The sequence below is a fragment of the Macrobrachium nipponense genome, chromosome 2 (genome assembly GCF_015104395.2).
Source record: "Macrobrachium nipponense isolate FS-2020 chromosome 2, ASM1510439v2, whole genome shotgun sequence".
Taxonomy (NCBI): domain Eukaryota; kingdom Metazoa; phylum Arthropoda; class Malacostraca; order Decapoda; family Palaemonidae; genus Macrobrachium; species Macrobrachium nipponense.
The window spans coordinates 133,936,782-133,960,478 of record NC_087201.1 but is presented as its reverse complement, the minus strand read 5'-3'; the positions used below and the strand labels follow the sequence as shown (position 1 = coordinate 133,960,478).

Sequence of the window (23,697 nt, the reverse complement as noted above, 5' to 3'; positions counted from 1 at the left end):
TATACCCACATCTATTTATTGTTTGGAAAGGCTTCAGAATGGATAGCTCTCTATTAAGGACTTCATAATTTGTCATAAATACGATTGTTTTTGTATCGGTTTTGTTTGCATTCTGTATTAAAAACCGTTCATTCAACTGTAAGCTGAAAGCTGAAGGATCATGTATGCATACACACACACATACACACACACACACACACACACATATATATATATATATATATGTGTGTGTGTGTGTGTGTGTGTGTGTGTGTGTGTGTATGTGTATGTGTACAAAACCAGGATGATTAGTCATTTTGTAGAATGAGTCTAAATCGCATTTCAATAGGAACGAGCTTAGGGTAAAATGCCTCTTTTGTTCGGCTATAACGTTCAACTTGTAATTCTCCAGCAGACTAGATTTAGGCGTGAACTGCTATTAATCATCTTCCTTTTAGTATCTTTTCTAGTCTTCATTTCTTTTAATTTCTGTATCTCTGTATGTAAATAACACTGAAAAAGAGAGGCTGTTATACAGCTATAAACACTTAAAGAGAAGCTGTTGTAATATCATAAACACTGTAAAAGAAAGGCTGTTATTCTGCCATAAACACTGTAAAAGAGAGATTGTTATTCTGCCATAAACACTAAAAGAGGGGCTATTATTCTGCCATTAAGCACTGTAAAACAGAGGTTATTATTCTGCCATAAATACTGTAAAACAGAGGCTATTATTCTGTCATTAACACTGTAAAAGGGAGGCTATTATTCTGCCATAAACACTGTAAAAGAAAGGCTTTTATTCTGCCATAAACACTGTAAAAGAGAAGCTGTTATTCTGCCATAAATACTGTAAAAGAAAGGCTGTTATACAATGCCATTAAACACTATGAAAGTCTCTTCTACTCTGTAGTAACTAAGATACCATGAATTGCATTTCAAGGTGCACCTTGACGTCCACCGACGTAGCCTCGTCCGGCCTCCTGTCCTCGAGTCAGAACGTCTTCTACGAGCTACGTTCCCGCCGCAGCAACTGCGGCGTCCGCTTCAAGTGCAGCAACGAACGGTGCGTCGACCGTAACGACGTCTGCAACGGGAACAACGACTGCGGCGATAATTCCGACGAAGGGCAGTGCCAGACGTCCCTGAAATACGAGACCAAGTTGGTCGGGGGGTCGGGAAGCCACGAAGGGAACGTGCAGGTAAAAAGGGCTTTTTTTCAGACGAAGTTGTTCCGAATCGCAAATAGCGGTTATTTTTCTGTTGAATGGTCAGGATATATTACGAATATTTCGGCTGATTCTTTTTCTACCTCTTTAACAGTTACCTTTATAAAATCTCTTAAGATTGTAGGTCCTTACTGCTTGGTGAGATTTTGTTGCATATTATACCAGAATGAATCTAGTAGATAATGAAGCATTTGTAATTATCACCTAATAAAAAATATTGAAAATTCAAAGGAAAAATTCTTAAGCTAACCAAATATATGACTGACTAAAGTATTTATTTATATGATGCTAGGATGACCTTCATCGTAATTTTTTCAGTTATTAGCCAGATCTTTTACCTTGTATATTTTTTCCGTTTAGATAAAGGTGGGTGACGAGTGGGGCTTCATTTGCGACGACAAATTCGGCTTCGAGGAAGCAGATCTCCTCTGCCGAGGGCTTGGCTTCCAGGGGGCGTTGACCTTCACTCGAAATAATAAGTTCGGCTTCAACGATAACAGTAAGTCTCGCTTGCGCTTCCTTTCGGAAGTTGCAAGGCGCAAAAATCCTTTAGTGATACAGAAAATCAAAGGCGTGTTGTTTTTAAAAAATGGTGTTATAATTATAAAAGATGACAATTGAGCGCCTTCATGTAAAACAAAATGGGGCAATATAATGGTAAAATGTGGTATTTGAACCCTTGAAGTTAAAAAATAAGTACTATAATAATAAAAGGTAGCAAATGAACGCTTCTTGTAAAAAAATGAATGTTATAATGATAAAATATGACAATTGAACGCTTCATGAAAAACAAATTGGTGTTATAATGATGAAAGGTAACAATTGAACGCTTCATGAAAAACAAATTGGTGTTATAATGATGAAAGGTAACAATTGAACGCTTCATGATCAAGTGGCATTTTCATTTGGATAGATTATATGGATTAAAAAGAAAACACCTGTTCCCTAAGTGGTAGGCGTCGAATTGCTATTTACAAATAAAGATTGCTTTCACGATTTCTAGGAGAAATCCTAAATCCATGAATGAAAATGTATTTAAAATTGTATGTACACAAACTAATATTTAATTAATGGAGGAGGTACGTAACGTTTGCTAACTATTTTTTTAACCAGTCCAGCGACGTAGCACACCCAAGTTCTGGCTGGACGAAGTCTCTTGCACTGGAACGGAGCAAAGTTTCTTCGACTGCCCCGCCAGTAGTTTGGGAGTTCACGATTGTGGGCCTACAGAGGTAAGTATTTGCTGGCTCTCTCTCTCTCTCTCTCTCTCTCTCTCTCTCTCTCTCTCTCTCTCTCTCTCTCTCTCTCTCTCTTAGTCGCTGCTTTAAGTTTTATTTCAATTTGTTCTTTGTCCTTTAGAAATATAACAGTAATCCAGGAGCTTTTAAGAGGCTGGAGCAAATTAAGAAGATTTAGATTAATTGAAAATACGGCTGAAATATGAAAAAGAAAACTATTTAGTTAACGCTAAATCGTCAGGAAAATAAAAAGTTTTGTAATCCTAAAAAAAATTATCATTTTTACCTCATTTTGAAACTTAATAAAAAGCAGTGTTTCCTTCAATAGGAAAATGCTCTGTTTATTGCTTCATTCACTGATCTTCAAAAAAGTCAGTTTTTTAAGTTATAATAAAAAGACATTTCGTCCTTTTCCAACTCAGATAGCGGGCGTTGTCTGCAGGTCAGGCAACACGGTCTGCAGCAACGACCAGTTCCAGTGCGGTCAGGCCCGTCTGCACACCTGCATCCCGAGGAGCAACGTTTGTGACGGCGCCAAGGACTGTTTTGATGGCAGGTAAATTCGACCTAGTGTTCGAGAAGAGGGCAGGGTTTTGTTTCTAGGTCATTTTGTCCTTTGGAGGAGAAAGAGAGATTATGACTTAATGCATGCCATGGAGACAGGAATTTTTGTATTTAGTGCGCGCTTACCGTCAGAATTGCCTTCAAACTTGAACGAAACAAATTCAAGGTTAATTTTTAATAAGGAATGAGTGATCTTTCTGGTATAGAAAGTGGCTCCCGACTGCACTGTTTAAGAATTTGCAAAGATTGAAAGTTCACTTGGATCACAAGAACTCTGTTGCAAACGAAGTGTCACTCAACATACATATTTATAAAACAGGAAAAAAGTCATTGAACTTTATAGTAATTATTTGAAATCCATAACTCTAATTAATTTTTCTTGTCGGCAGCGACGAGGCACCGGAACTATGCGACGACGTAGGCGTCACGCGCCTGGAGAACACCCTGTCCTCGCTGCGTGGCACTGTCTCTGGCACGGTCTTCGTCAAGCACAAGGACAAATGGGGCACGGTGTGTGACGACGCCTTCGACGAGAACCACGCCAAGGTGAGAAAGTCTCGCCTGCCTGCCTGCCTTTTTTTTTTTTTTTTTTTTTTTTTTTTTTGAGAGAGAGAGAGAGAGAGAGAGAGAGAGAGAGAGAGAGAGAGAGAGAGAAAACGCGACTCTTGGGGATTCACGTTCAAATTACACCAGTGATGAGGAATACAGAAGTTTTTGTATCCTAAAATGATATTTGCAATGTTTGAATAACGTTTTAATGGCTTTTTAAACATCATGTGCCTCTTTGTTTTATGTTGTTTATCTTGTCTAGCTTGGCTCCTCGCCTGTGTTGTACAATGGAGTGGCAATGAAAATAATACTACAGAAAAGTCTGAAGGAGAATGCTACATCGCTTCTGATTAAAGTCGGCCACGTCAAGAAAAACTAATCTAATAATTGTGGTCATTTTGTGTTCTAGTGTTAATCACGGAAAAGATATCTCTAAGTTTATGATACCTATAAATATCCAGCTTAGTTCTCATGATGCAGATGCGGATTTTTTTGTTTAACCTTAATTCATCATGGCAGAAATCTCTGCTGTATTACATATAGTATAAAGGACACTCCCCTGTAATCAATCATAAAATTTTGAAGATTTAGATGAAATCACTGGTTTTACGGTACAGTTGCTAATTTTTCATTGACAAGTGAGAGAAACGTAAAAATATAGTTTTCGTGGTACTACAAGTCCTTTCCTAGGATCATATTACTTTACTTATTTCAGACATTCGTCTTCATGGTAAAATGAATATTCTCAGAGTAAATTATGGTACATTTTCTTTTTCTTTTTCTTCCTCCTTTACAATTTTTGGTTACGTAAAATTTTTTTATATAAAAAATTGTACAGATGCTAGAATTCCTGCACACGTGACTCTTTTCTCGATGCAGATTTAATGCAAAAAATTTTTAATTTTTTTCACACTAAGTTTTACTTGTTATGACTTACGCATCAGTAGGTATTGTGCTGTTGGCCTCTGTTACTTTGTGAAATGTTAGTCAAATTTTCCTATCCTCAGGTCATTTGCCGAAGCCTGGGTTACGATAACGGGTGGGCGGTGCCGTATCCCAGAGCCTTCTTTGGTCGAGGGCGCGGTGAAATTCTTATGGATGAGGCTGGATGCAAGGTAAATATAAATGCACTTATAAATTCACTACACACACAAACGCACATACTTACATAAACACACAAACAAACACACACACAGATATATATATATATAGATATATATATATAGATATATATATTACATCAAAAAGAGTCAGTACATCACTGTTTATTGAAGCCGACGGCGTTTCGCAATGTCACATTGCATTATCAATTGGCTATTATGAAGCCTACAGCTATTTGACCTATATATATATATATATTATATATATATATATATATATATATATATATATATATATATACATAGACCTGTATATATATATATATATATATATATATATATATATATACATATATACATATATTTATTTTGTATGTATGCGTAGACCAGTAGACGAAAAAGAGAATATTTGTTACTTTTATAACACTATCTGCCACAAAAAAGTACTTTTTAAAATTTTATATTTATCAGTCTCAGTATTCAAGGATCATCTCTGTTTGAATCACAGGGCTGGAGACTCTCAGTCTCTCAAGAGTTCACATAGGAAGGATGTAAGTTCCACCTCTCCTGAAAGACGTATACCTCAGGAGAGATGGAACATAGATCCTACCCATGTGAACTCGAGAGAGACTGAGAATTTCCAGCCCTGTCATTGGCTTTTTAACAGCCAATCAGGAGCGTCGTAAGGGACTGGCCTAGACAGCAAATGCAAGGGTGATGTGAATCTACTCTAGTAGTCTGAACAAGACATTTTTTCCCCCAGGGTAGAGAAAGCTGGATCGGAGAGTGTCCTGGAGCCGTTTGGGGCGTGAGCGATTGTGATCACGCGGAAGACGTCGGCGTCCTTTGCTCTGATCCGGTAAACTTTGCTAGTGTTTTTCTTTTTTCTTATATTTATTTTTGGTGCACCAACAAGACATGTATATTATCACTTATACTGAATGGGCCCCTAGAGATTGCAAACGAAGCAGGGGAAGGAAGAGAAGACGACGGATTGACGAGCTAAGAAAATTTGCGGGTATAGAATGGCATAGAAAGACCTTAAACAGAAGGGAGTGGAAGGACATGTCTGAGGCCTTTGTCCTGCAGTGGACTAGCAACAGCTGATGATGATGATGATGATGATGATGATGATATAGAAACGATGAGCCAATTTTATGGTTTTGTGACGATTCACCTTTTCTCAATATTCAGTTCTCATTGATTTTTTTCATCCCGTTACATTAATCACCAGTTCAATAGTGCTTTTGTTAATTATATGTTTTTTGTAATTTCTAGTGAGGGCCGCTGCATATTCCTTGAAGCTGTAAATCTTCCTTTATGGTTTCATTTATTTCTGTTATTTTCGTGAGGCTGAAAAGTTTTGTCTTTCATGTCACCTCCTTATCTTGACCCGTTTTCACCAGTGTCATTTGAATTCCAGGTCGAAGTTCGGTTGGTGGGAGGCCCCACCTCCAATTCAGGTCGCGTGGAGGTCAAAATCTCTGGCGTCTGGGGAACAATTTGCGACGACGACTTCGACGATTATGATGCGCAGGTGGGCGGAGACATTTAATGATTTACGTAGCTGTATATTATATGTAATATTGTATGCTTTATTTATCATTGTTGTCGTCCACCAGAATCTAATTAAGCAGATCTTTTGAACTGACCCCATTTTGGTAGCTAATTTCATTCAAAGCAAATTTTTAGGAAAAGTATACCAGCTGCCTGTTCCATGACTCAAAAGGGTCAACATGTTTTTTTAATAATATTCTGTTTATACTCCATTTCATAAAGTCATGGACTCTGTAGTATCAATAATACATACATACATACATACATACATACATACATGTATATGTATAACTGAATCACGAAAATATGGAACATGATGAAAATTATACGTATACTACTATATATATAATATATTATATATATATATATATATATATATATATATATATATATATATATATATCATATATATATATATTATAGATATATATATATATATATATATATATGCCTGCACAATGTTCTCTGATTGACGTTGATTTCAAAACTTTAGAATAACAAATAATTTTCGGACTTACTCATTCATAATCTCTCGTTTGCAACAGGTCGTGTGCAGCATGTTAGGATACAGGGGAGACGCCATTGCCCACAAAAATGCCAGGCACGGAAAGGGCTCCGGTCCAATATGGCTGGAAAATCTGGATTGCACCAGCAAGGAAACAGACTTGAAAACCTGCAAGAAATCTCCGCCAGGCTCTTCGGATTGCACGCACTCGGAAGATGCGTCCGTCACGTGTTATAATACCAGGTAACCATCCCCCGTGGTTTCAGTGGGTCCACGTGTTATCACATCACGTAAGGAAATGCGGTTTCTATGAGTCATGTGTTGTAACAGGACACGTAATATTTTGGTTTAAATGGGTCACGTTACAGCATGAAGTAAATTTGCTGTTCAGATTCCAGGTCAATTAATCACAATGGCAGGTAAAAAATGGTGGTTTTAATGGATCTCTCTGTCAACTGTTCATACCCAGTGATTCAGTATCATCCAGTAATATATATATATATATATATATATATATATACGTATATATATATATATATATTGATTGATTGATTGATTGATTGATTGATTGATTGATTACGCATGTCGGTCAGAAACTGCAGAAAATGATGAGAGTTGGAAAGCGTTTGCAAGGTGAGAAAGGAGAAAACAGAGTATCAGCAAGTTACAACGTTAATATTCTCTCTCTCTCTCTCTCTCTCTCTCTCTCTCTCTCTCTCTCTCTCTCTCTCTCTCTCTCGTAATGCTTGGTTTTGCATTGTCCATACACACGGTAACGCAAGGTGCTTTTAGGTTTGATTTCAACGTATATGTAAAAGAAATTATCTCCCTGTTTTTGTTAAGAGAAGAATGACTAATCTTTAATATTACGATTAAGCACTTCTCTATTAATATTATTTGCTTATGTTTTGGTCGCTATTCTAATAATTTTTTGAGGAACATATATGTTACCTCTACGAAACTCAGATCTATCACCCTCAAGATGATTTTGCCATAGATAAGCGCATTCTTTCTTTCGTATAAGGGCCACAAGTGTGTGACATATTTGGTATAGTATGGAGATCCATACACTTGGTAAGGTATTACTAATTAAGTACTTCGTGTGGGGACAAATGAAACCTATCTATTTTTTATGTACAGTAAGTTTGTCAATTTAGCTCTCAGCGGAATTTAACGAGATAATAGCTCATATTATTATTTCTGTTTGAATAATGAATAAACTCTCGTTATATCTGTTTCGCGATAATTAACTGAATTTGTGAAAAAAAAACGACATAGGCTATATGACATGGTAAACAACTTCCCTGTAAGGGACCAATGTATAATTTTACATTAGACTAATTATTAATACTAATATTTTTTCCTTCATTTAAAATCGTGCAGAAGAGGGTCAATAGACAAAGGATTGCAGACGATCCTTCCGGACGGTTGCGGTCGTAGAACGGACTCCTCTTCATCTTTCCTTCTGGACAACTTCGCCAAGATCGTCGGAGGCTCGTCTCAACAGCCTTTGGATCACCCCTGGCTGGTTTCCCTGCAGCTACGAGAAGACGTGAGCTTTTATTATTTTTGGTTGTCCAGGAATATCGGTGCTTCATGGTTACTGTTAAGTACATATAGGGTAATTCGAATTTTTTCAACGTATGCACGCTTTTAACCTCCTTTACTGAATAGCTTTTTGCATTATTTTGTAACTCCGTGTAAAGGTTGGTTTTCATGTTGTAAGTAGCTTAAAACCCAAGGAAATGTTTGATACTGAGATAGGTAAGAAATATCATGTATTTGTTTGTAGAATAATTTTCATAAGAAATAATACCCTTTCCATCAGAGTTTATTTATCTGGTAATCCTGACAGACGAGAACCAGGAATAAACTGTAAACTCTACCGAAGTTTAGCGTCTTTAATTTTAATTTCCCATTTTCTTCATCACTCCAGGGTAAACTAAAGCACAACTGCGGTGGCGTAGTCATCGCAGAAGACTACGTTCTGACAGCAGCTCATTGCTTCAAGATCCACGGCAGACAAAGTTATGTCATACGAGTTGGCGATTACAAAATGAATACGCGAGAGGATGAACAGGAGGTAATGTAATGGAATACTGCGTACTCTTCATTGCTTCCTAATGTTTGTTTGCTTAGCCATGAAAATTTTCAGTAGAGTATTGTTGAATAGGTTGGAGCCATGAACAAGCCAGTTTTAGAAAGGGGCGGGGCTGCAGTGATCAGATCTTCATATTTGGGCATTTAATGCAGCAAGCTAATGAATGAAAACTCCGTTAAGTCTTTGTTTTGTTGGTTTTGAAAAGGCCTTTGGTAGTATTTCAAGATGAACTATGGGAAAAATCATGAGCCTTCATGGAATAAGGGAAAAGTTTATGAGGGTTATTATGGACATGCATGAGGGCACATCTTGTTCCGTGGTGGTGGATGGTTGTTTGAGTGATCCATTTGAAGTAAAATCTGATGTGATTCAGGATGCCATTCTGTCTTCTCCTGTTTGTATTGGTCGTAGATTACGTTATGATAAGGGTTAAAAGAGAAACGGATGCGAGTATGCTCTGGGGAGAAAATGGGAAACTTCGTGACTTAGTATGCTGATGATATAGTTTTGGGACCAGAAAAGATGCAGAGAATGTTGGATTGCCTAATGAGTGAAGGTCGAAACGATGGCTTGGTTATTAATAATGGAAAATCTAAAATCATGAATATATGATTATTAAAAATGAAAGGGATTGTCTAATTGAAGGCATGTAAAGCAACATTAGTTAAGTTGGAATATTAAGGTACTTATTTAGATAAGGATGGTTCTCTGCGCAATAGAGAGATTAAAAAAAAGGCTCACCAGGCAATGGGAATGCTTAAAAATATCAAGAACAATAACAACTTTTCTGTGCATATAAAAATAAATATTTATAAGTTAATAGCTAGGAGTATTTTGATTTATGGCCATGAGTCATGGTGCAGTACAGTGACTTCGAGTAATAAATTCTCAGCATTTGAAAATAATGTACTCTGCGGAATAGTAGGAATTAAGTTTTAATTTTAAAACTTAGCTAGTGATTCATCAAGCGGGGATTCTCGATGTCATTAATTAAAGAATTTGATGAAAAGTGTGAATTTTTAAATAGGACTTTTTTTATACAGTATTTGTTTTATTAATAGTTTTCCAGTCGTTAATTGATTTTTGACGAGGGCCATGATTTTCACTGATTTATGGAAATTAAGTGTACAATTTTAGTTACTTCTAATTATGCTGTTCTTAGTTTTAAGCAGTTTGAAAAAGATTCAATGGTCTGTAATGTTAGGATTCGTTTGATCTCGACAATTTCCTTTATCCACCAACACCAGGATTTCCAAATTGAAAAGTTATGGGTCCACGATGAATTCGATACTACCGTGGAGTTCAACAACGACTTAGCCATCCTTAAGGTCGCCAGGAAAAATGGAAGGGGAATCAGGTCAGTCTTGTAATCGTATCCCTGTAACTAAACACTGTAATGATATATACATACGGCCTTTTAAGAAAGAGACCCTGAATTAGATTGATATTTTTTATTATAACCTTCAATTCCTTTAGTATTTGGATGTGGATACTTTCCTGCTGTTCATTCCTCTTGCTTCACTTCATACACAAAAATTATCTCCCATTTCTTTCCTCCCACGCTCATTTTTTACCTTTTCAATATCTTTCACTGTATAATCTTGGTTTTTTATTCTTCTCTCCTTCAACCCCTCCCCCTTTATCTGTCCACACGCTCTCCCTTCATTTCCTGTTGTTATTTCGCCCTCTTTCAGATTCAGCAGATCTGTGCAACCTGTCTGCCTGCCTAGCGAGACCTCCAGCTACACCTCATTGCAAGAATGCTCAATATCCGGATGGGGAACGACCTCTGAGAGAGCCCCGCCCGTGCCGCAGGTACTGTGACTTGCGCGTTTGGTATTAATATATTTCTCCTCTGCATGGCTTGAATGTCATTTGCTATTGCTGTCTGGAACATAATCTGGAGTTCCCTTCCTGGAGGGTACACTTAGGCACAATTTCCTTTACAGATTTATTACCCTTATTCAGTATTATTTATTGACATTTGTTATCAGTTGCATATATTTAAATCCAATCGATTTACTGTCGGGAGCATTTTAGCCTACCAATCTAGAGGACGCAGGTTCGTCCTGGGTAAGAACAGGTGGATGGGTAGTCTCCATTCTGCTAAAAACCTGTTGTGCCTCGGTTGACCTGACCAGTCATTTTTAATCTGGTTGTTAGACAGCTGTAATGGTCGTAAATAACCAGGTTTTAAAAGAGGTGCCACCAAGCAACCTCACCTTGCAAAGCTAATATAGTTGGTGCCATTCTTTTCAAGAGAAAAGGTGCATAGGGAAAATGAAGTGTAGTAGTTATTTCAGTTCTTTTTTCATGCCTTCATTTTCAACATGTGCTTATACCATCCTGTGGAATATTGCTATGCAAATTCATGGCCATTTGGTTTGTTTCAGAAAAAAATTTATTTGTTCTAAGAGGCCCACAATAATAAAAAATGTTGCAAGTTCGTGTATAATTTAAAAACCCTTTACAAACCTTTTGAACCCTTCCCTAGGTTCATCTTCAGTCTATTTGGACTGAAGATGAACCCAGGGAAGAGTTCGAAAGCTTTGTAAAGGGTTTTTAAATTATGCACGAACAACTCGCAACATTTTTTATTATTGTGGACTTCTTAGAACATTATATATACTCTCGCGATAGAGAGTTTTTCCCAACCAAAAAATGTATTATTATTATTACTGTTTCAGAACATTCCAAGATCCGGCGAGGTGAACATATACGATATGTCAACGTGTACCGGACCGGATAGATACGGCTCATTCGAAGTGACGTCAGGGATGGTGTGTGCTGGGCACTTGGACGGCCGGATTGACACTTGCACCGGTGATTCAGGAGGACCTTTGACCTGCAAGGATGGCGGTAGGTATGTCCTCTACGGCATTACGTCTTGGGGCAAAGGCTGTGGGAGACGAGGTCAGCCTGGCATGTACACCAAGATCACCAAGTTCCTCAGATGGATCCATGATACCATCGTCTGATTTAGTCTCCTGCAGCATCTTTGAACTTCAGCCATATATCCCTTCAAGATCCTTGGCGCAAACAGCTCCATTCGTTTCACTGGATTTCCCTGATATAGCTGCGGGAGCCCTGTGGAATTTGCCGTAAATGATGAGTGTGAAGTACCCGGTATATGAACGTAGTAGTAAGACTTAGTTGATCTCAAGAAAGAAAATGAACGAGTACTGGGCATTGTAAGGGGTGGAAGATGATTTATCAAATAGGTCATCCCTTCTTCCACCAGTGACAACAGCTGGAGTCCGTGAAACGCTGAAAGCTGCCACCTGATACACAAAGGCTTTTCCCTCTTCCTGTGTAAAGCAGTCTTTAAAACGAAGGTGCAACGTGTTTACGAGAAATATTTGACAACCTAATATTGTCGTACTTTCTGATGATACTGACGTTTCGCGAAAAAATTGAATTCTCTTGACTAGTGTTCAATTTCGTCTGACATTTTCAAGTGAGGTCTCCGTAAGAAAGATATATGAAAAAGATAATAGCATCTCAGTTTGAACCTATACTTTAGTTACTTGTGTTTTTATTAAATAAAAACAAGGGAAGTATAATTTTGAATGTTGTATACGAAAACATTCAGTGTCTTTAGTCAGGTGCTTGTAAAACGTGCATTTCATTCGAGTGATCAGTGATAAGATGCAATTACAATTGCGTCGTTTTAGTTTAAAATATCAGTGCCACTTTTTGAACCGATGTTATTTATTTTATTACATAATTTTCTGGAAGGTGTACCCGTGTCGTTGCTTGTCAGATTTGTTTGTTGGATAACATGGAAAAATGTTTTTATTTTTTTTATTTACAAAACTATAATGAGCAGTTGTTGGTATCTGGCATTTACATTCATTTTCTTCTGTATTTTCATATAACCTCTTTGGTACGAAAACGAAACCTAAAGATACAGAGCGGTGGTAAGTAGTCGTCATGATTATCCAGCAAACAATTGCAGCAAAATGTAACACGAACTTGGATTTGCAACCGAGACCGCATCTAGGTAAGAAAGGCAGCGCATGACAGCTTTCATGACAGCTACCGTATTCACCGGAGAGATCCCAAGGGCATTTCATTTATCTAATGGGCATTTTAAACAGGCATTTAAGAAATATCGTTTCCCAAAGATTCCAGTGCTCTTGATGTACTTCTGGATGTGATAATTATTGACACATTTTAACGACGTTGGTAAAAATAGTAACTCAAGACACGCGTGAGAAGAGCATCTCAGTGGAACGTTGTACTACATTTAAGAACGATGATTTACCGCAAAAATTAATCTTTATTTCGAAGTGATGTAAACTGTGATGTTATTCAGGATCAGTCATATCTCATCCAAACTTGTTCTATTGTTCTCTGGAAGATTTAGTTTGCTTATAAATTGCCTAAAGGTGTTTCCATTCTTTCATCGATTTCAGTGTTTGTCGTTGTACGTATCTGTTTCTTCCAATGGCCATACTACACCTCTTGTCATCACATGCTGAGTCATTGTTACGTCACCCAGTGTCCATAATCGCTGGCCAGTAACTCATCGGGTCTTAGGAAGCCTTTGTCTTGACCCAGTGTTTCTCATTTTCGTTTCCTTGTTTTATTGTTTTAGTTTACGGTTTGCTCATTTTGAATGTGAATTTCATCAAAAGTCACTTTCATCCGTGTGATCATGAAGGTTAATTAATTTTGTTAATTTGTTATAAAACACAGTGCTGTAGATGAGAGCACTTTCTCTTTTTTTTTAATTGAGGAATGTATTGTGACTTAAAGACAGTGCATTGGTGTGCTACGTGTCGTAATGAATTATATAATCTTTCCACCCTTCTCGGTGCTCCATGATGGGATGGAGGTCATGTCTCAAGGATGGAAACTGGATTATCTGTCCATCTCTAAGGTGCATTTATTCGTCTTCGATTTCCTTGAACTGGGATTAGCTAATCATAATGTTTAATACGTAAGAATCCACAGTTATGTATATATGAGGACGGCTGTATTTTTCAAAATACATAATTGCGGATTTTCACTAATTATTTCGGGTCACAGTATAGTGATGCACCATAGATTATCATATATTTCTTTGGTGTAGCTAATTTATGCGTTTCTTTCTATTGCAAACTGGGACGTATGACCTGGAACTTCCTTCCATAACCATGTGTCATTTTCATGTTATTCTCAAAGTCATTCATTTATATTTTTGCTTTTTATTCTGCTTATGGATCTCCTTAACTACCATGGAAAATGGCTTCCGTCTCTCTCTCTCTCTCTCTCTCTCTCTCTCTCTCTCTCTCTCTCTCTCTCTCTCTCTCTCTCGTTGGCATTAGTTTGCAAAATCTTTTCACCAGTACATCATCTCACTTACTACGTGATATTCACTACATTCTTAGGAGTTCCGTCTTCACAATTATTGACTTTGTTAAGCGTAGGATGTAAGGTTTCTTGTTATGTAATAACAAGATGGAATATTAAAGTAACACGGTGGTCCATGTGTGGGATTTAGTTATGCCTCGAAGGTATTAAAACTGAAAGTTTTATTCATATCGTGGAATACTGTTTAAGGATTCCCAGTATGTGTTTGTGTGTGCATTTGTGAAATTGTGTAGGACTGTGATTGTAACGTTGGAGTGATAATACATTTCAAAAGACGCTAGTAGTTGGTTAAAGCTCGAAAGAGGATTTGTTAAATATGATATTTCTTTGATTTAGTGGACTTTGTCAGCAAGACGTCCCGGATTCTACAGCCTCAAAGGAAAATACTCATTGTTATTGAAGATTGTGCTGACAGAAAGAAAGCATTTTAAAATATATTTGTTGTTAACCATCTTGTAAAGAAAATGCAGATTCTTGTTGGAAATTGGTCATTGATCCTGAAATGTGTGCCATTATTTGATGACTGGTAAATTTTTTTTCCACTAGGTGAACGGAGATATGGGTACTCATTCCATCATTAATGTTATGAATGTATAGTTATGTGAAAAATTGTAGAAGAACAGACTGCAGTTGGAGCTGAGAAAATGACATGGATAACTAGCCTGTGATATACTGTATTATACTGAACGGGTTATTCTGCGCTAATAAGATGACATTTCGTATCCCTAGACTCTTCTTTTATAAAAGTACGACTTTAGCGCAGACAACTTAAGAAATCCGAAGTACGGCAGTCTCGCGTAATGACCTATGGATTACGTGACGAACAGACTTGTACGTTGGCTTAAAAGGATGTCATAAATTGCATTTTCAGCTCATTCAGAGAGATATCATAAGAAAAGACAGTGTAGGGGACCATGACTCAACGTAATACTGTGTTTAGGATAGAATGTGTAAGATGAAGCTATGGAGACAGAGAGCAAACAGCAGCGCCTGACACCAGGTAGGATGACTGGCCCAGGCCAAGCAGACAGGAAAAGAGAGAGATGAAAATGAGTGATTTAGAAAGGTCATTCATTTCTGGATGTCTGTCAAACAGACGCGTTAGCAGTAGATAGAAGGTAGGTATTCAGACGTCAGAATATGATTAACATAATAGCACTGACTGATAATCCGCAGACAGCAACTACGAAGAAACATATTTAAAAATCAGTCACATTTCAAGGGAATTTTTGGAAAGAGAATCGTCCATGCTGCGAAAGTTGTGCATAATTTTCCAAATGTTATATTTTTTGAATGGGACGCTCTCAGAACTTTGTCTCTGACCAGGAAAATCAGCCGATCTAACTACTTTAATATAGAAAGAAAGTGATCACAATCGCATTTCTTCTGTGCAAAGAAAGCGAAGTTTTATTTCATGCCATTCACTGACCAGTTTATTATGGTGAAATTTAAACTGCAGGGGCACACAATGAACGCAACTCTTAACCCCGACCATAACGGCCACTCAACAGAATGAACTAACTGCTCCTCTGAGGAATGAGAAGAAACGAGCTCATTCTGCCACAAGTCTCAGTTGCTCAGCCATTAAGAGCTCTCAGGTTTACTCAACACGAGCATTTTCTTTTCTCCCAAGGGCATTTAAGTGGACATTTAATTAAAGGACATTGAATGAATAAACTTTGGGCATTTTGAAAGTTTACAAGGTTTGTGTGGCCCCCATACTTGTCGTGGTTATTGTAGCTTAGTGCATTTGTTATGTCGAACGAGACGTGTTTTTGTTTATTATTTAATAAACAATTGACTATTTATATATTTTGAAAAATAACTGGTTTTATTACCCTTTCTGCAGTTCTGTATATCTGCCTTTAATCAAAAGTCACTGATCACCTTAATTATTTTTAGGTTCTTCCAAAATATTCTGCAACAAGACTTAATGCAAATATTCTGAAAACACTGCTTTCCTAAAATATTTCTAAAATATTCCTTTTATTCAGCACTGTACAATTGCTATATACCGGGAACTTTGGTGTTAGGTGAGAAAAAGATCTTAAATGTAAATGATATTTGCATATTTATTTGTCGGCCACTTTTAATTTAATTTAAAATCTTAATAATATTCATCTTATTGTTGAAAACAACTCGTACATTACAAAATGGGAATGAATTTTTTTTTAGCTTAGATGCCTTATAAAGACTAGACTGATGCTGAATAGATACTTTTACCAACATTAGGTTAAGACCAAATATGAAGTTCATCTATAAATCAACACAATAACTTTAATTCTACAAAATCTAATTGTATATCAATCTTTAATTTTCTTTCTATTACGTGTTACCGTCAACCAAGAGGTTAAGCACAACCAATAACGTAATAGGGCTTTTTATTTATCCAATCAGTCATTCAAATAATACAAAAACACGTAGAGAAATTTGTAGTCAACTGAGCAATGGCATGTTTCCTACCAGGAGAACATTGCCAGCGATTAATCGTCTTACACTACGTAGGAAACAGATGCCGGCACTAAATTTTCTTCACAGTAATCCTTACTGCCTCTAACTTTTCATCAATTCTCTGTGGCTTTTCTTCCCACATAGCAGTTCAACATCTCCAGAAACTTTGCTCTAATTTTCACCTCTCGTCAAAGAGCATATCCTTTGAGCGAGCCTTATGAGATTATGCAAGTGAATCGTTTATCTTCCACTAAAATAAGCCCCTGGATACAATTGGACATTCACCATAACAAAGGCCTCGAGGGGCTCAAACACTTTAACTTAATGTAAATGTATCATTATTAGGGCCAGCCCTACGTATATCTCTCAGACTTAATGGTATACCTAAAGTCATTATCAGTTTATCAGCCATCACCGCTTACACTTTTATGTTAACCAATTTACTGGAAGCCACGAGAAACGTTATTCATTTGGTTGACAGTACACGAGTAAGCAGAAAGGTCCGCTGATTTTTAGTATTCTTGGTGTCAAGGTCATACGACCTTGCTTGGTGTATATTAACATTTTAGTGAACGAAATATTCTCTCAAGCCTGTCTTCGCCTATACTGTTCAGTAACGAATGTTCTGCTTTTCCTTTATCCTTAATTCACACTAGATTCATTTTCCTTTATCTCCAAAGGTATTTAATTCCACCAATGACGTCTCGCTCATCATGGAAATTCTAGCCTGAATCAAATCTTATCTCCAAGTTTTCACTAAAGTCATAAGCGCTAGATTTGTTGTCTACTGAAACATCTGTTTCTGGTGATGCGTAAATCTTCCCAGGATGGATGATAGAGTTTTTATAAATTAGAATCGGTTTCACACTTTTGAAAGTTCTATCTTTCCGCTCATCCGTATGATGAAACACAGCTAACCACTTCAAGCGATGTGCAGAAGCTCCGAAGGATAGTAATCATAATCGGGAAGGTCATCGCCGAAATACCTGGGAAATAAAGAGGTATAATCAGTTTGTATGTAATACCTGTGGATTATTTTTCATTTCAAGGTAATCTCTCTGGGCTTGCCTTCTGAAAATGCGACCTATCCCTTGAACTTTCAACTCGTGAGCAATGCGTTGTATGTCGGCCTTATCAGAACAAAGAATAAGTGCAGTCACTACAGAAAGGCACACATGCACATGCAATCTCGCCCGAATACTCATACATACTTACTAACCATACCCACAGTCGTGAAAAACGAACACGACTGGAATTCGGTGAAAATTCATGCATTTCCAGAACTTCTGTACTTTCCTGTGCATTGGCTTTAAACGCAAGAATGCTTTATATAAGTAGAATCACAAAAAAAATATAAAAGAAAGGTATTTATAGGAAGAATATTTAAATATTGATTAGGTCATAAAAGCAAAGTTAGTCTGATTTTTTTTTTCTTTTATAAAATTTGAATTCGTTAAAATCCGATGACAATGTTTGTTGGTAGTCCTTTCTACACAAGGAGATACTCTAACCAAAAATTATGGTCAGATTATCATAATGGGCTGGAATTCAACACAATAACTCTAATAAAATTGTCAGTTACAATTCGAGTTTATTTTTGCGTTAATAATGAAGTGAACAGACCGATTTATTTTTGTTTTCACTTTCGATTCTACAGACTACATCAGTAAACACAAAGTTGTAGCTGTTGCAGGTCGGTACCTCCCTGGCCCTTAGATCTAGTTTACGCGTGTGAACAAATCATAGGTGAAATCAATAAATTTATGCATTCAAAACGTCTCATTGTGGTGTTATATCTTCCGTTAGGAAAGAATCGGCAACGGTAAGTAGCAAAACTTAAGTTTGATTCCTAACTTATCCGAGTTTACCCGTTAGGTTGCTAGTCGATGTAGACTACTATACTTGTTTTTTTCCATCTGTCCACCCGCCTGTGGTGTTTGCGTATGGTAACACTGCGTCCTGGGCTTTAGATAGTCATGCTATGTGTAAGTTTTAGGTAAACAAAAGGATACCTGGGTGTACAATTGCAACTGAAAAGTTTTTTAATAATTTACTGTATGCGAATTACACCCTTAATATTCGAAATAGGATATTGTTACTATTGTTGAATGTTATCTAAATGTAACTATCTAAAGTCGGGGAGGCAGTGTTACCATACGCAAACACCACAGGCGGGTGGACATGGAAAAATCCGAGTATAGTAGTAAAGGCTAGTAGCCTACTTTGCATTTAAGAAACTGCACCTTTTTCCCATTCACTATACCGTATTATATGCATTGTTTTCCATTTTATGATCTCATTCTAAAACACCTTTGCATTTGAAAGTTAGTTATGTTTAAAGGGTCTTAGTTTTTAGGGTTCCTCATTGCCAGACCATCGAAGATAATTTCGGGGCAGCATTGTTGGTGCCATTCACAACGAATTATCTCCAATATAAGTCACATAACAGAAACAGTCTCGTAAATTGTTTATCCACTTTCCAAAATTTTGAAGTTTTAAACGACTAGTAGTTACGAATTAGAAAACCGAATAGTTTATCATTAGGAAGTCACATTATCTAGCAAGGCCGTTTGGTGAGTAGTGCTCATAAACTCGTACATTTTATTGGGTCAGGAAAGAGTAATTTTCAGTTAGTTAACACGGCAAAGGCAACACTGTTGATATAAAAAATCGCAATTTTGCTAACTACTACTTGTGGGTTTTGATTTATATACAATATAAGGTTGAGAAGGTAAGTTGTTTCACATATACCTGCTAGTGAGTCACAGGCTTTGTTTTGAGAATTATTCCTCAACTCACTACATTAGTTTTTCAATAAAATTTCAGCAAATTGTTTCAAATGTCACCTGTCCAAGGCATGTATTGAGCAAATTGTTTCAAATGTCACCTGCCCAAGGCATATATAGAGCAAATTGTTTCAAATATTACCTGTCCAAAGCCCGTATTGATGAGAAAAATGCACTATTAAAAATTCATATTTCTTATGCTATCGCTTCCAATTATCATTCTAATTCATTCCTTCGTAGCCGTATTTTATCTGAAAAGACTCTAGGGCTCAAAATAACCTCGTAACCTAAACCTAATTGATATGGTTGCCTTTGATAGCGAGGGAAATTTAAATTTAACCAGGATTATTGCTTTATGGCTTTCGGGATTCCGGAGTAAGTTTTTTTCTGTAGACTATTTTTTTTCTGTTGTATTGCTTTATTGAGACAGACAGTTGAAACAAGGCCTATTGGCTAAGGAATAAAAATATTTTATTTGAAAGATAAACCTGAGGAAAGAAATCGCACTTATGCAGTTGACATGACCTAACCTAACCTAACATAACTTCATGTATCTTGACCTAAACTAACCTAACCTAACTTTATGTCCCATACTTTCATCATATATGTTCTTTTGGCATCACATATAACTCGTGATTTATTCAAGATAAGACATATAGGTTATGTGATTTGGCTTGTGATTATCGTGACTTTTCAGGAAACAAATATCAAAACATGACAAATTCTTGTGGGGTAATGGCTGCTCAGTTTTTTCTGTCGTTCTTGCCATTTAAAATTTTATCACTGTGTATCTAAGATATCTTAGAAAGAAAGATGATTTATACCAGGTGTCTCATTTTCCTTGTGATACATCTACATATAGATAGCGTATGCTGAATAAGCAAGATTATCATAGGCAAATAGAGGAAGTCTCACGAATTTCCGTTCACTCTCAATCACACACACACACATATATATAACACACACACACACACACACACACACACACACACACACAAATATATATATATATATATATATATATATATATATATATATATATATGTATATAATATATATATATATATATATATTATATATATATATATATATTATAATGTTTACATGTATACAAATAGTACTTCATATAAATCATAAGTAAACGTAATATTTCTCACTCTCTCACACACACACACACATACATGTATATATATATATATATATATATATATATATATATATATATATATATATATATATATATATATATATATATATATATGTTTACATGTATACATACGTACTTCATATAAATCAGAAGTAAACGTAATATTTCTCACGCACAAACGCACACAAACTCGCACCCTAATTGCCGTTGTATCCTTAAGAAAAATTCATTTGTGTTATTACAACAAGGAATTTTATATCATGACTTACATGGCTAGCCTTTGAAACATACAAGGGTAAAACATTTGCAATCCATTTATCAAAATACTTAATGTGGGTACTGTTCAGCCACTTATCATTTAAGTTTACCTGTCCATATGATGTGTATTCATGTGATTTATCGTCGTCGTTGTCGCGTTATTGCAATGAGTTGCATAGCTGTCGTTCTGGTCGCTTGTCACCTCCATCGCTCCGCTGGCTGGCTCGTTAGCACGTTGGAAGCTGAAGGGCCAGGTCTGCAGGAGAAATGTTTATTTTGAATTATGTCGCAGACTTGCATCATAGCCTCGGGATCTCTACCAAGTCGATATGACACACTACATATATATCAGGCTAAGTACTACTACTACTACTACTAATGATAATAATAATAATAATAATAATAGGTCGTCAATAGACTTAAGTCAAGTTAAGCAACATTGGGGCTGGTCAGTCGTTGGATGGGTGACCGCTCTCCTCGGCGTTGATTCCTTGGGAAAGGATCTTTACCATAATTTCCTCAGTCTACTCAGCTGTAAATGAGTACCTATCCTGATGGGGTAGGGTCCAGCTATGGGTTAAATAGCAAAACTCAGCAATGATGGAAAGAAATGAAGGAATAAACGACAACGACGTAAATGGAACCTCTGGCAACAGAGGAGCTTCGTCCGGCAACCAGGTATTCAACCCAATTGAAGGGGAAGACGGTCAGGTACTTGGAGGTCGTCATCCAGCAACTGATCATCACAACGACAGTAATCAACAGCCTGAGATTGGAGCTACAGAGGCAAAAAGGAAGAAATGGACAAAAGAAGAAAATAAGGAAATATGGAGATGCTGCATCAGAAGCAACCCGACGGAGAGAGGATATAGAAAAAGATTGGTCAACATCTGGAATGAGAGGAATAACACCCCCCAAACAGAGCAGAGGCTGGCAGACCAAGTAAGGAACATAAAGAAAAAGAACTGGCTCTCCCCAACAGAAAGAGAGGAACTGGAAAGGGAAATGTCACACGACAACGAATTACACGAAGACGAACTGAGAGACGATGCCACAGAAGACGACAGGGAGGATGAGGTATCAAACAACGACACACGAAGAAACACCGACGAAGTAACAGAGAGGACGGAATGGGTAAAAAAGATTAGACAATGGATGGAGCCAGATACAGAGAGAACAAAGATCCCCTCCATGAAAGCCTACAACACCAAGAAATTAAGGGAGAAAACAAGTGAGGTCAATGAAATATTGGGCATAATACACACCACCAGTATCACAGAAACAAATAACTTGACATATGCAGGAGCAAGATTAGTAGCAGAACTGATGGGGATTCGAACACCAACACCACCAGCACAACCAACCCAACAGAAACCAAAACAGCAACCTCCTTGGAAAAGGCGCCTGGAAAAGCAAATCTTGGTGATGAGATCTGACTTGAGTAAACTGAAAGAGATGGCAGAAAAAAGGCTAAGAAGCAAGAAAACAATGGAGGAACTCAACGAGAAATACAAAGTACAAGAGAGGGACTAAACAACACAATAAAAGATGTAAAAACAGAGGCTTAAGGCCAAAGCACATAAGATCCAACGGTACATGAACAGGAATAAGGGATACCAACAGAACAAACTATTCGGAACCAACCAGAAAAGACTATACAGCCAACTAAGAGGGGAAGACAACCACCAGGAAATTCCTGAAGCTGAACCAAGTAAAAAACTCTGGGAAAACATATGGAGCAATCCGGTATCACACAACAAACATGCAACATGGCTCCAGGAAGTCAAGGAAGAAGAAACAGGGAGAATAAAACAAAGATTCACAGAGATCACGACAGACACAGTCAGACACCAACTAAAGAAAATGCCAAACTGGAAAGCCCCAGGTCCAGATGAAGTCCATGGATACTGGCTCAAAAACTTCAAGGCCCTACACCCACGAATAGCAGAACAACTCCAGCATTGTATCTCAAATCACCAAGCACCCAAATGGATGACCACAGGAAGAACATCCTTAGTACAAAAAGACAAGAGTAAGGGAAATATAGCCAGTAACTACAGGCCTATCACCTGCCTACCAATAATGTGGAAGTTACTAACAGGTATCATCAGTGGAAAGGCTATACAAACTACATAGAGGAGACCAAACACCATCCCCCACCAACAGAAAGGCTGCAGAAGGAAGTGTAGGGGTACAAAAGACCAGCTCCTGATAGACAAAATGGTAATGAAGAACAGTAGGAGAAGGAAAACCAACCTAAGCATGGCATGGATAGACTATAAGAAAGCCTTCGACATGATACCACACACATGGCTAATAGAATGCCTGAAAATATATGGGGCAGAGGAAAACACCATCAGCTTCCTCAAAAATACAATGCACAACTGGAATACAATACTTACAAGCTCTGGAATAAGACTAGCAGAGGTTAATATCAGGAGAGGGATCTTCCAGGGCGACTCACTGTCCCACTACTCTTCGTAGTAGCCATGATTCCCATGACAAAAGTACTACAGAAGATGGATGCCGGGTACTAACTCAAGAAAAGAGGCAACAGAATCAACCATCTGATGTTCATGGACGACATCAAGCTGTATGGGAAGAGCATCAAGGAAATAGATACCCTAATCCAGACTGTAAGGATTGTATCTGGGACATCAGGATGGAGTTTGGAATAGAAAAATGCGCCTTAGTCAACATACAAAAAGGCAAAGTAACGAGAACTGAAGGGATAAAGCTACCAGATGGGAGCAACATCAAACACATAGATGAGACAGGATACAAATACCTGGGAATAATGGAAGGAGGGGATATAAAACACCAAGAGATGAAGGACACGATCAGGAAAGAATATATGCAGAGACTCAAGGCGATA

General features: G+C 37.3%; 2 protein-coding genes across 2 annotated transcripts in view; one reads left to right on the top strand and one right to left on the bottom strand.

Moving 5' to 3' along the window:
* Positions 1 to 15,946, top strand: part of LOC135221006 (uncharacterized) — a 215,182-nt gene extending 199,236 nt beyond the window's left edge. Inside the window, 14 exon segments of the mRNA XM_064258722.1 lie at positions 923 to 1,181; positions 1,569 to 1,707; positions 2,322 to 2,440; positions 2,869 to 3,002; positions 3,400 to 3,556; positions 4,567 to 4,674; positions 5,423 to 5,518; positions 6,083 to 6,196; positions 6,762 to 6,964; positions 8,105 to 8,273; positions 8,658 to 8,804; positions 10,070 to 10,179; positions 10,517 to 10,637; positions 11,510 to 15,946. Coding sequence (XP_064114792.1) covers positions 923 to 1,181; positions 1,569 to 1,707; positions 2,322 to 2,440; positions 2,869 to 3,002; positions 3,400 to 3,556; positions 4,567 to 4,674; positions 5,423 to 5,518; positions 6,083 to 6,196; positions 6,762 to 6,964; positions 8,105 to 8,273; positions 8,658 to 8,804; positions 10,070 to 10,179; positions 10,517 to 10,637; positions 11,510 to 11,800 — 2,167 coding nt within the window. The 3' untranslated portion in view covers positions 11,801 to 15,946.
* Positions 15,947 to 16,284: 338 nt separating this feature from the next.
* LOC135221525 (musculin-like) overlaps positions 16,285 to 23,697 on the bottom strand; it is a 34,515-nt gene continuing 27,102 nt past the window's right edge. Inside the window, exons 4-5 of the mRNA XM_064259250.1 lie at positions 20,933 to 21,078; positions 16,285 to 17,617 (exon numbers count right to left, since the gene is read on the bottom strand). Of these exons, the coding sequence (XP_064115320.1) occupies positions 17,554 to 17,617; positions 20,933 to 21,078 (210 nt within the window). The 3' untranslated portion in view covers positions 16,285 to 17,553. The remainder of the gene's footprint in view (positions 17,618 to 20,932; positions 21,079 to 23,697) is intronic.